This window comes from Sebastes fasciatus, chromosome 8 (assembly GCF_043250625.1).
Source record: "Sebastes fasciatus isolate fSebFas1 chromosome 8, fSebFas1.pri, whole genome shotgun sequence".
NCBI lineage: Eukaryota > Metazoa > Chordata > Actinopteri > Perciformes > Sebastidae > Sebastes > Sebastes fasciatus.
This window is the reverse complement of record NC_133802.1, coordinates 17395391-17408954: the sequence shown is the minus strand read 5'-3', so window position 1 is coordinate 17408954 and position 13564 is coordinate 17395391. Positions and strand designations below refer to the sequence as shown.

Below are 13564 nucleotides of genomic sequence, written 5' to 3'. Positions count from 1 at the left end.
CCGGATTTCAATGTTGATTTCTAGTTGAAAACTGGTTGATACTCGGTCTGAATGTCTAAGACCTCTTTTTGCCCTCTTTTCAACCAACTAAAATGCGATTACAACATCAACGTGTCACAAAACACATTTGTTTAATCATTTTGTTAATTTTTCAGTTGTAGGTTGAAAGAGAGACAATCCTGATTAGCATGTGAAGGTATATTTCTCCAAAGTCATATTGCACTGGTCCGAGAAATGTGGTCTACACAAAGATGTAATTTCAACGCATTTAATGTTTCATATAAAATGTCCTAAATCTGGAACTATATAGCCAAAGCTGTGTGCTTCCAACAATACGTTTCCATTTCGTCATAATAGGAGCAGTGCTATACATTCTGTAAAATACATAAGAAAGTGTGCTTTTGTGAATGAGCTGACGACACAAACGCAAGCTTCACGCTAACTACATACTTTGTAAGTACTTGTACTACTGTATTTCAATAAAGCAATCCAGAAATTAGCACTATTAGTTTTATTTTATACTGCTCACGATGTGGGCTTGCTTGGCTACTAGTTTGTAGCGTTAACATTTTAGCTTGTAGCGTACTGCAGCGTGGACCAACAGTAAACATAAACATGCTGCCAGACTATTTTCACCACACCTGTGTGTAATGTTGGGTTGCTAATGCGTCTGGTTTTGCGAGCTGTCGATGTGTCCTATAAAATTGATTTTTAGGCCATTTTGCATCGAAAATACACGAGCTAGGGGGGCTACATACAGTTTGGATGGGGTCGGGAGTGAAAACAACAAAGTGTCATGTGCAAACAAGAAGAGGACTGAAACATTGTTATTTGTCATACAGCAACATACAAACAATGTGATACTGTGTAATAGAGATAGGATACCCTCCTCAGTGAGCATTTTCTGTTGAAAAGACATTTAAAAAAGGACTGTGGTCACCGGTGAAAAGACGTTCAAAATTGGTTCAAAAGTGACCCTTGATGGACATTCACCCTTTCCCGATGATAATATTTCTTTTTACTAATGTTACTTGTACCACCATATGGCAGACCACCTGAAACAGGCTCCTGCAGAGGTCCAGTGGGGATGGCTTTGACAAAAATATTTATTGTATTTAATGAACATTGTTCATGTTGTATTTAAATTGTTTTTATTTAGATTGTTTAAATTAATTGCAGCCTGTCTCACGTGGTTTTCTTTGTCTTTTAAGTGGAAACTGTTGATGTGTTAGTATGACTTTACTGTATATGTAAATTACTGCTACTTTTACAGTGTTTTAAGTTTAAAAGGCGTTTAAAAAAATTGTTGTGGTGAAAAGACGTTCAAAACTAGTTCAAAAGTGAACGTTTTTCCACCGACTATTGAAGACGTTGATTAAACGTTTACATTTAGATATTTAACCGGGGTACCGGCTTTCAACTGAGAAATTTGAATGTGGTTTCTTAATTAGGCTACAAAATGACGATAGGCTATTATTAGCACAATGTAGAGGATGAAGCATTTCACTATTGCAAATGCCGGTGAATTATGGTCTAAAAGTGAACGTTCAAGCGTCTTCAAATAGTTTTCGAAAAAAGTTTCACTTTTAAACCAACTTTAAATATCTTTTCACCGGTGACCATAGTCATTTTTTAAACATCTTTTCAACGGAAAAATGCTCACTGGGTTATCTCACACTCCCTGTCACACAACCTTTACAATACAACACAATGGCATGTGATTCAATGTGAACAATTTAGTTTACTGATTTAAGTAAAAGGCTGAGAATTACCACCATTGCGTAAAAGTGTTTGTACGTTTGTGACATAAGAAATATGGTGAGTGTAAGAGACAAATATGGTGTTAGAATAACCATAAAATGCAATTGTTATTCTCTGTGTGTACATTAGGTCTCGCTGTGTTAATATCCTGGTCTCACGAGTCACGTATGTAAGGAAAGTCACTGATGTTGTCAGGTAGCAATATGTTTTTGCTGCGTCTACTCTCCTGCACTCTGGTTTTTGACAACTGAAGCACTAACACTTGTTTGTCATGCTCTACGCCTTATGTGTGTTTGGTTATCTGTGGAAAATGGAGATGGACGTTTATGCACGGTGAAGCCAATAAATGGATTGTGATTCTAAAACAGAAGAACATGTCTGCGAATTCTGTAAGGAACGCAACACACAGCAAATGGTAAGAACTCCTGGGTGAGACATCTCAGTAGCTTACAGTAATAGGCTGAGCTACTATTATTACTATTCAACCTAGCTGCAGAGAAGTGATGGCGATCTCCAAGTGTAACACCCTTGCAGTGAGAGGGATGGATGTATCACGCTCTGGAAATGTCTGACCAAAACACAGCAGGTCAAGGATGTAGGAGACCCACGTGCTTCCTAAAAGAAAGAGGGAGGAATATAAAAAGATAATATAGTACAATAATCATAAAATGAATCAAAGTTATCTGTGAAATGCTGAGTCATCCAGACTCCGTGGAAATCAAACAGTTCTGGTCGAGAAAATACATCAATCTTTAAAAGAAAAGAGAAAAAAAGAAAAGACTCAAAACCTACAAAACATATGATCATTGTGAAATCAAACTGAAGTCAAATTATCTTAGAAAATCACTTCTACAAATCATCTTAAAAGTAAAAAATACTTTTTAAGATGATTTGTTGAAGTCATTTTTCATACTCTTCCTGTTCAGGGAAAACTTTGTATTTCCAAATTTGAGGATTTTGAATTTGAATTGTTTCTGATAAACTGAAGGATTAAGTGTTTTTGTTATGGGTTGAGAAAAGATACCGCCAGATCCTACACACTGTTCCTTTAAGTAAAGGATCTGAATACTTCTTCTCCCACGTATATATGGAGAAAAGTATATACATATGGTGTGTCTTTAAACCAGTTTTCTTAAACAAACAAAAAAAGGTATATTGACAATAAGGGGGTTTCTGAGCAGTTTGCAGAACAGAAGTGTTCGCCATCCAATCGTTGAAAAATGCAATTCTTGCAGAAATCTCCAAATGTCAAAAGTTTTTAATACCAAATCAAAGCATGGCTTTTTCTATGGTGTTCCTCAAGGTCTTGGTGTCTTCATGTGGTATTTTGGAGGGATTATTGATCTTTTTATCAATTCTCAATTGGAAAAAATAGTTAAATTTAGCACAAAATCGGTATAACAAATGATATCAACCCAAAGAATTGGTGCAACAACTTATGTGACATAAGTGAGGATGGGAATTTCCATTATATACTTCCATCATAATGTTTTAGCCCTTATAAAATTCAAAAATTTATTTTTTATTTGTTCATGTTTATTTCTGATTCATGATTAAAGCAGCTTGACACACAGTGCTGAGCTTTCAAATGAATGAAATGAAAGCTCAGCACTGTGTAACAAATGATATCAACCCCAAAATTGGGACATAATTGAGCATTGGAATGACCATCATATACTTCTATCATAATGTTCTAAACCCTTATACACTTTCACAATTTATTTTAAATAATTCATTCATTCATGTTTTTTTCTGATTTATGACTAGAACAGCTTGACACACAGTGCTGAGCTGCATCTCAAATTAATCTTCAGGTTCCCAGCTTTCAGATGGTGTACACCATTTACTACTACTATCTACTGTTGACATGCTATCTCCCCCTAAAGACCCACTGTACCCCCCTAAAAAAGACAAAAACGGGTCTATTGTGGGTCTCAGAGGGCTAGTAAAGGATCTAAATACTTATTCTACCACTGACTAAGAGTCCATTCACAAATGTTGGTTCCATGTTGCATGTTAAAGAAGTATTGAAGCCCACTAGAAAGTGAGCATATTTAAAAAACAGTGTATTATAGATATAAAATTATCTGGAGACATATGCCTACCTTGTCCAGATCACGGATGTTGTCTTCTGACTGCTCTTGGTTGTATTTTGTTCTTCTCCCAGTGTGTTTCTTCACTTGTGTTAGTAATAAATCTTCTACTCTATGCCACAATTTTTACTGACTATGTTTCGATCCTACTGGGAACTTAGTCAAGTCAAAGTGTTTGAAGAAAGGAAACCACACCCATATTGATACATACAGCACACCAAGCTCTATCATGAAAAATAGTTTCAGAGACTTTGTTTCCTACATTCTAGTGACTTTAAAAGAATGAAAATAACAAAATAAAATAAAAAAGTACACTGCAACAGCATTTTTATGTTAAATAGACCTACTTTTAATTCTCAGGAAGTAAAACTGAATAATTCACCCCTCTGGCATGTGTTAATCTCTGGCATAAACAGATATTCATCAGTTTTTATTGATTCATTCATTTTTGCTCCTGCTTGAGTATTTCTTTCTCTAGTACTCTCCATTTCTCTCTCCTTCTCTCACTCACCGAAGGTCCTTCCAGACAACGCGACAACGCCACCAATGCACTCTAAAACCCATTATTTCTAAAGGCTTGCGGCACTCCACGACAGCTTTTCGCTGCGTCGAGCAAAGCCCAACATGGGCACTGCACGCTGTGATGTGCGCCGAGCCCAGCTCAAACTGTGTTGTGTGAGCGTATGAGCAGTATATCTATTGTTGTCTGGGTGGAAACAGTAGGGCCTATATACGTTATACAGTGCCAGAAACAAGTTGAGATAACGAATGAGGAAAAAAGGTTTTAAAATCGGGAGAAAAATGGGAGAAATGTGACCCTGGGAGGAAACCGGGAGATGGCAGTTCAAGACATTATGCACAGGCTTCTAAACTTCAGTACAAAACTGCAGTAAAGGATTTTTCATTTTCTGCTTGTAGTCCTCATCAAACTTTTCATGCTGGGCCACAGTGAAGTGGTTCTTCCAGTCACCAACTTTCCCTGAAACAGAGAGAATCATTCAACTAATTGATAAATAAAATCAGTGATAAATGAACAGATTTTGGTGCAAAAAGAAAGCATCTTAGCAAGGAACTGCTTTCCCAATAGACATTGTTAACTGTACCTTTTCTCATGAACGGAGACACTTTTTGATTCATAGTTAAGAGAGTGGAAAAGTTGGACATCTTGTTCTGCTTCATATTGTCAAACTTCACTTCAGTTGTGACTCTCTCCTTCTCCTCAGCTGAAGGAGTCAAACCAAGGAAGGAACAGAGTCGGTCTATCTCTTGTCCCGTGTCCTGCGGAAAATGTAAGAATCTTAGCGTCAGCCTTGTAAAACATAAATTAAAGATGCATAGTTGTTATCTTTCAGATCAACATCCAGTCTTAAAAAGGCTATATTATTCTAACACATCTCATTGCAACACTGATTTCTGTCACTTTTCCTTACAATGTACGAAACGTACTAAAGGTGTAGGTTAGAAGAATAGTTTGACATTTAGGCTTACACTCTTTCTTACATATGAAATTCGATACCACTCTGAAACTGGAGCCAGGACACAGTTTTCTTCGCTAACAAACACAAGGCTTTCATCCAGGAGACCGCTGTTCGTGTCCCTTGCGTCACGTTACAATCAATTGTGTGTTTGTTTGTGTCCTCTATTCACAACATTCAGTGTCATTTTCACTGTACAAACGTAGTTTTAAGCTCAACCATGTTGTTTTTTCCTCTACCTAATTATAGTGGTTTTGTTGCCTAATCCTAAAGTGGCGGTATGTGACGAGTTGGGATGAGAACATGTTGCTCCACCAGTCTTGTCTGCATTTTGGGTCTCTCCATCCTGTACTCCATCCTTGAATCCAGACAGTCACCGTTTTACAGGTGGTTAAATGCTGAACTATTACTTGGTCGAGCGCCGAGTCTCCGCTGCAGTGACTCCAGGAAGGAGGACCCAGGCTAACTTTTTCCTTATGCTATTAACTTATGCTAAGCTAAGCTAACCATCTTCTGACTTTAGCTTCATATTTACCATACAGACATGAGAGGGGTATGCCTTTGCATCTTTTCATCTAACTTTCCATTAGAAAGTGAATAAGCATATTTCCCAAAATGTCAAACTACTCCTTTCATTATAGAGCATGTTGTAATTTTTCAAGCAACCAACATTAATAAACATGAACATGAATGACCAACAGAGGTCAGATTGTAAACATTTTATTTTCATTAATAAAACAGCTTATAAAATTTCAAATTTCAAAGTCCAGTTTTTTTAAAGAGTACAAGATTGATTACGTAACACACCAACAAACACACCTCAGCTCACCTTAATCAGATCTTCATAGAACACGTAGTGAAATCTTGAATGAGTCTGTTTCTTCTCCCACCAGCCGCTCACATGGTCATACCAGGATCCATACACCACTGAAGCCACAGCATAATACATGAGGGGACATGTAGACCTTGTCAAACTTGATAACATAAACATTCTAAATGGGCCTCTTTGTATTTCCTGTTGCAATGTTTGTTAATGCAGTAGCTCACAGGAAGTAAACTTGGACCAAAGCTGTTGCCTTAGCAACAGAATGGCAATGAAAAGGTCTATAGGAAAAGACATATTGTGCGTCCTTTACACAAAGGCTTCGCCCGAAATCACATACGACGTTCTACATACCAAATATGTGTACTATCGTTCAACATACTTTTGTGTGAATAAGCAGTAGTATGTATCTTTTCGGACGCACTGAGCAGTAATTTATGTCGTCACTTCCTGAGAGCCTCCTTGCCGGAGGGAGGCATGTAACCATGGTAACCCGTGCCAAACTCATGTGACCAAAACAATGATTTGTGAGAATCAAAGTCTGAATTCATTTAAATAAATATTACGGCTAGCAAAGTGAAATCTTACAGTCAAAGTTAAATTGAAGCGTTATTGAGTTTACAGAGCTGTCTGTCAACATCTGTTATGAACGTTGTCTTCACTACCGTATTGAATTGTGGGATATTTATGCCGCCTTAGTGTCCAGCACTTCATACTAAGGTTTCGGACATACTAAAAATCTTACATACTGTTTTAGCGTACTAAATAGCATGTTAATATGGAATTTCCGACGCAACCTATAAGTACTTTGAACTCACCCTTTCCCTCCATGAAATTCTGTAGAAAGGTGCTCCAGTCTCCTGGTTCTGGAGAATTACTGTTCATGCGGGCAAAATGGTAATTGGACACTGCATTGTCCTTTGCATTACGAGCCACATAGACTATCTACAGAAAGAGAAAACACAAAATTATAATCTTTCTGCATCATAATTAAGTGGGGTCCAGAATATTTATATATACAGTACATATTTCACAGGCTTTTGTTTTGGTAGAGGAGGTTGCGCTTCAACATTGGGATTCACGGTGGAGTGCTAGACCCAAAGTCCAATAAGCATAAAAAAGTGATAAGGTAGCACATCCCAGATTTCAAAATCAAGGAGGAAAAAATGCTAACATTTCACTTGGCTCACATCACAATAGACATACACTGATGCGTTTCAGCACAGAGCCTTCTTCAGAGTGTGTGAAGTTTTTAGATTCAGTTCAATAATATACACAAGGGCAGAGTTAACACACAGCTGGGAGTTGGATCCAATTATTTGGGAACCAATCACTTTTCTTTTCACTTGGATCTAGATACAGGGACCAATCACAGGCATAGCCTACAGTTTAATCTGATCCAAACCCCATTACATACTATGTTGAGCTCCACAAAACACTGTTCCTGGCCATTATTGGTTCACTATTAAGACCATACACTAGATGGCAATAGGGGGACACTTGAATAAACCTCATTCATTTTTAATTATAGGCGAGTCTTATGGATGATCTTGTATCACCAAGTGGTCATTGGTCACCTTCGAAGTCTGTAGGTTGCAAAAGACTACAAATAGTCCTGACCTAAAAAGCATTTTAAGCTGAAATCATCATTTAGTCCATTTGGTGTCATAGTGTTCACTGTGTATATCCAAAACATTTCCCTCTGGAAAAGTTTCTTTAAAATATCACCTCCTCTAGTGATCCTTTCAATCCCACAGAATTTTAATGAAGAAGGTGAATCCTGGTTTGCTTCAGCATAATGTTTAGCAATTGCATAATCCATATTGCCTGTGCGGATTGCAGTTTTTGGGCCCAAGGGCATCATGTGACGGACCCGGAAGTTGTAATTCCACCGTTTAACCGCACTTCCTGGGGGCTTGCTCCAGCCTGATTCCCAACTTTTCAGCCCCCAGCCAACACCCCTGTCAGCTAGCCTCCAGCCCGGCCTGCTAGCAACTAGCCTCCCGGAAAGAAAATAATAAAAAAAAAATACATAAAAACAGCTATGAAAATAAATGTTTATTCACAATTAGTTGCAATATAGATCGTGTCAGAAAATGATTTACAAGGCTTCTACAAGTCATCTTAGTCAAAGGAGTCAACCAGTGGTCCATTTACAAATCTGTTCTAATTAGCCTCATGTTGCATGTTAAACAGATGTTAGACTCCACTCGCTGAGTAAAGCATAACTTTGAAAAAAGGCACATTATATAAATTAACTTAGAAAACCATGGTAGGTCTATCTGGAGACGTAGCCCAGATTTCTGATACTTCAATGTGTCCAAACTGTGTTTCTTCAGGTGTGTTAGCAACTCTTTATCCTTCCTCTTTACAGTCCAGCCCCTCACTGTCCTTCTGGAGTCAGGCCAATGTTATGTACCTTCATGTTGTCAATAAATCCCTGAACTGTCCTAGTCTGCCCGATTATCTGCATTTGGATCCATTCCCTTGTTGCCTCGTACTCGCCTGACAGTTAAAGTGCACAATAAGAACATATCAAACTCTGTTCTGGCAAATTAAAGTATCCTACATTAGGCTATATCTGTGAGACCTCCTTCTGCCCCCTTATGAGTAGATCAAGACTCTTTTCCTGTTTTCAAAAGATAAAAGAGAAACCTTTATTAATCCCCTGCAGGGGAATTTGGTTGTTGCAGCAGCATAAGGCAGCAATAGTGCAGATAGAGTAAAATAAATGACGATTATATAAAACTAAAATAAGAATAGAATTAAAATAGAAAATATAAGTACGTAACTCGCTCCGGAGCACAGTCCTCTGTTGGTCTGTAGGAGCTGCAGCATTTATTTCTGCACAAACGTCCACTGTACATTCACCAGATATTCTCAGAGCTAAACTAACTATTCTGCAGTGTGTAGTGTGCGCGCATGCACGTGAGAGGTGGAGCGAGATAGCGAGTGAGAACGAGTGCGGTGTGTGAGTGAAGGCAAGCAGGCAGGCAGCGGAGCAGACACAGCATTGTCTCCCCTGTGTCCTCTGGCCACAGTCGGGAGGCTGGTACAGGATTAGTTGACACTGTTTTGCAAGACGCTCTTCACTAGATATAACTTTGCGGTTTTGTTGCTTCCGTGTAGTTTGTGTTGGAACAGCGTAGCCACACGCGAGCGCGAATGGGACACCGACCTGCAATGATTTATAGGAGTGTAAGTTTAAGAAGTAACAAACTAGTAACAAACTAAGTAACAAAGGATGTTTGGTTAATTACATCATAGTTATCTGCACACTACATTCTCTTGTCATTAAAGAAATATTCAGATATACTGTAATTATCAAGAAGATACACTCCACATTCCTGCTCTACTGTCAGAGGCAACTGTAACTTGATTTTATCACAGAAAGGCTACATGACCAGTCAGTCATGGATCCATCTCCACATACACACAGCCTGTTCAGCCCTCTTCAAATTTCAGTGCGGAACTGAAGTGTGGCGTCCTTCATCTTTTTCTTGTAGTCTTCATCAAACTGCTCATTCTGGGCCACAGTGAAATGGTTCCTCCAGTCACCAACTTTCCCTGCAAAGCCACAACAGACAACCACTCAGTTATTTCAGCTAAAAGTGTAGATCTGAATTTGTTTGTTCTCATCACACACATTTATCTATTTATTCATCAAGATACCTTTTCTCATGAAAGGAGAAATTTTGAAATCCATAACTGGGTTTGTAGAATAGTTGGCCATGTTGTCCTTTTTCATATCATCAAACTGCACTCCAGCTGTGACTCTTTTCTTCTCCTCGACTGAAGGAGACAAGCCAAGAAAGCAGCAGAGTTTGTCTATTTCCCGTCCAGTATCCTGGAAACACGGTGGTCAGATATCATTATTACATTGTCACCAGCTAGAGGAGAAAAGTAGCCTGAATAGGAAGAGCCTAACAATAACAGCTAGATTACCTCAATCAGATCTTCGTAGAACATGTAGTGGAGTTTTGAGTAAGTTTGTTTCTTCTTCCACCAGCCGTTCACATGGTCGTACCAGGATCCAAACAGCACTGAGGTCACAGAACAACACATGAAAACACTTCAGTATTGATCATAAAAATCTGTGCATCACATCTATTATTATTGTATTTCATACATACTCTTTCCTTCCATGAATCTGTGGATGTAGTTGCTCCAGTCTCCGGGCTCTGGTTCAACCACGTTCATGCGATCAAAGTGAAAAAAAGACACCATGTTGTCTTTGGCGTTACGGGCCACGTAGACAATCTACAGAAGAAGAAAATGGTAAATGGTAAATGGATTTGCATTTATATAGCGCTTTTCCAGTCTTCCGACCACTCAAAGCGCTTTACAAAACACTTAACACTTAAAGGATCTGAAGACCAACGTTACATGAGACATGCTGTAATATAGCCTACTTTTACACGCTTATGTGTTAGATTGATGGGTTTTATTATATGTATAATTGGATGCTTAGTCAACCTATGGCCCTGTTCAGATCTGGCATTTACAAGCATCCTGGGTGATCCAACCACAAGTGGACAGTTCCAAGTACAGGTGTGAACGCACTCGAGACGCATTGAGGACGCTTAGAGATCTGATCACTCAGACCGCATTTATTGCATGATTGAACTGCAAATTGTTCTTAATTAAAACACAGACACCGCCCCCGTTACGGTGGCCGTGGAGGAGCAGGGGAGCTCCACCTACGTGTCTCCAATTGATTGGTTCAAGTTTCCGTCACAGCAATCACTGCCGCTTTGGTTTTGACATCAAGCTGTTTCATTTCCTTGAGTGTGGGCAGGTTTCAGCGTTCAGATGAATGGAGTGTAAACCCCTCCGAATTAGTCAAATGCATTGTTAGATTCCTGAGCATCTCCCATTACACAATCCATGTTTGTATCCAACAGTTCAACTTTAGACACTGCATTTGTTTCTACTGTAGTGACTGAAGCTAGACATGCCTCAAATTCTAGGCTAATGCTTCTCTTTGTCATCATTCAGCCTTTAAATGAAATATGAGTACTTAATGTTACTTTGTCATCTATTTCAGAGTCTTTTATATATATATATATATACTGATATAATGCAACACACAAACTACTGACCCTGCAGTTTTGCTCCCAAAAGGACTTTGGCACAAACTGGACTGGAAGGTGAGTTTTAATGAGTCGAGGAGAAGTGGGGAGGTCGTCCACCATGTCTTTTCCTGTATGAAGAGGTAAAAGATGTAGTGAGCAAAGCGCTGAGCAATAAATCAATATTATATCGATATGAGACTAGATAACTTCTTAGATTTTGGATATTGTACTATAGCATATGTGTTGTCTTTTCCTGGTGTTAAAGGCTGCATTACAGTAAAGTTATGTAATATTCTGAACTTACCAGACAGTTCTAGCTGTTCTATTATTTGCCGTTACTCACTTAGTTATTATATCCACATTACTGATTATTATTTATCAAAAGTGTTATAATGTAAATATTTAGTGAAAGCACCAATAGTCAACCTTACAATATCATCGCAATATCGATATCGATGTATTCAGTCAAAAATATCATATTTGATTTTCTCCATGACACCCAGCCCTAAGCAAAGCCCTGATCCTGTAAAGTCCTTAAATAGTTTCTTGACTGCTTCAGTTAGATGAATATGGTGATACTAATAAAAGGAATATGAACCTTTCACATACAATGATAATGTTGACTGAAGTTTCAAGCAAATAGAAAATCACCACACTCTATACTTAAGGTTAAAATAAGTGTTTGTATGTTTGTGATGCATGTAGGTGAAATGTTGTGAGTATATTTGATCATCTGTTCAACCTGTAAACACAGATGGGAGTATGAGCTCCAAGAAAGGCACTCTATCATAGATTGGGATGGATGTCTGACGCTCTGTCTGACCAAAATACAGCAGGTCAAGGATGTAGGAGACCCAAGTGGTTCCTAAAAGACAGAAAGAAAGAGAGAGGGAATTAAAATTATCCCAACCCTTCAACTCTATAGACACATCTTTTATGAGCTGTAACTCATTTACTCCGTCTGATCATGTTTATGAACTGGACTGACCTGCTTTTGGGTATGTTGCAATAAGTATATCATCTGGCCTGGCCTGAAAGTTTTGAACGTTTTCCCAGTTGTCTGTGAAATAGTGAGTCATTGAGACTCCATGGAAGTCAAACAGTTCTGGTCGAGTTGGTTTCTCCATATTTAAAACAAGAAAAAAAGAATCAAAACATATACAAAGCATACAATCATTGTGTGAGAGTAACTAAACAGTAGCAATTTGATTGTGTGGAAACAAATGCAAACATTGTTTACGGTCAGTTGCAGACAGTGAAGTCAGTTTTAAAAAGTAACCTCTGCTTTGTATATGGATAATGCAAGATTTGGTATTGTTTGTTCATTATGCATTGCATACATAAAAATATTTCAGTCTTCAAGTCCATTTTCATTTGCTCAGAATTACATTGTTAACAAGAAATGAACCCCATGGGAGAGTAAAGCACAATGTAGCTCGTTGAAAAAAAAAAAAACTTTAGATTAATTTAAAGACATACCTCAGCCAGATCAAAAGACATGTTGAATGCTGCTGGTTCCTCTGCTGTATTTCTGACACTTTCCTCTTCTCCTGCTGCAGTTTTACCAGGACAAGCAAACTGTTTTCCTTCCTCTCTCTTCTTGTTACATAACACTCTCTCTATTGTACATGTAATCTCAGTAACCACCAGCAGGGAAATTCGGTTGTTGCAGAAGCATAAAGGTATGGAGTCATAGGAGTGCCATAATAAAGAATAAATCTGTAAAAGAATAATAAACGCGGAAATATAAAGAGGACAAGATAAGAGAATATATAAGTAAATACAAACATGTAAAATTAAAAGACAGATACATAAAAGAATAAATAAGTAAATTTATGTGGAAAATAAAAAAAATAAAATAAATAAATGTGGAAATGTAAAGACAAATAACAAAACATAAAATAAGCATTTTAAGCATTTTCATTAAATTTTCACATTTATTTAATTATATATTAATTCATGTATTTTTTTAAAAATACATATTTATTTAGTTTTTGCATATAAATAACTTATATATATATATATTTTCTTTTTAATAATTATGTTTTTCTTTATTTATTTGTTTTTCTTTATTTTTCCTTATTCTTTTCCCTGTTGCTTTTGCTTTTGCCTTATTGCTTTTGCTATTCCTTGAGGGTCCAAGCTGTCAATCAACTGCATTTGGGTTGTTCTTCCTGTCCAGGCTGAGTAGTCAATTTCTGCACACATGAAGCAATGATTTGAGCAGCCTGAGAACGCCTTGAACGTATTTCTTAAAATTTGGTACAAACATCCACTTAGACAGGAGGATGAACTGATTCGATTTCGGCAGTCAAAGGTCAAGGTCACTGTGACCTC

General features: G+C 37.8%; 1 protein-coding gene across 2 annotated transcripts; it reads right to left on the bottom strand.

The window, feature by feature from the left end:
• Window positions 1-4597: 4597 nt before the first annotated feature.
• On the bottom strand, window positions 4598-12865 carry LOC141772679 (cytosolic sulfotransferase 1-like). 2 transcript variants are annotated; one of them, XM_074643951.1, is made up of 8 exons: window positions 12707-12861; window positions 12216-12348; window positions 11970-12092; window positions 11255-11355; window positions 6971-7097; window positions 6159-6256; window positions 4958-5132; window positions 4598-4833 (listed from the first exon to the last, which is right to left on the bottom strand). In XM_074643951.1, the coding sequence occupies exons 1-8, from the start codon at window positions 12725-12727 to the stop codon at window positions 4721-4723; spliced, it is 891 nt and encodes a 296-aa protein (XP_074500052.1). In that variant the 5' UTR covers window positions 12728-12861; the 3' UTR covers window positions 4598-4720. The 2 variants fall into 2 exon arrangements, with proteins under 2 accessions (XP_074500052.1, XP_074500053.1); XM_074643952.1 differs by lacking the exons at window positions 4598-4833; window positions 4958-5132; window positions 6159-6256; window positions 6971-7097 and adding exons at window positions 9384-9719; window positions 9825-9999; window positions 10098-10195; window positions 10286-10412 and having other exon boundaries at window positions 12707-12865.
• Between the last annotated feature and the right edge of the window lie 699 nt (window positions 12866-13564).

Coding starts and splice junctions, on each gene's coding strand:
- LOC141772679 (XM_074643952.1), bottom strand. CDS start 12,727: ATGTCTTTTGATCTGGCTGAG. Junction 10,000..10,097: donor TCTACGAAGATCTGATTGAG/GTAATCTAGCTG, acceptor CCGTGTTTCCAG/GATACTGGACGGGAAATAGA. Junction 9,720..9,824: donor TTCTCCTTTCATGAGAAAAG/GTATCTTGATGA, acceptor GTGGCTTTGCAG/GGAAAGTTGGTGACTGGAGG.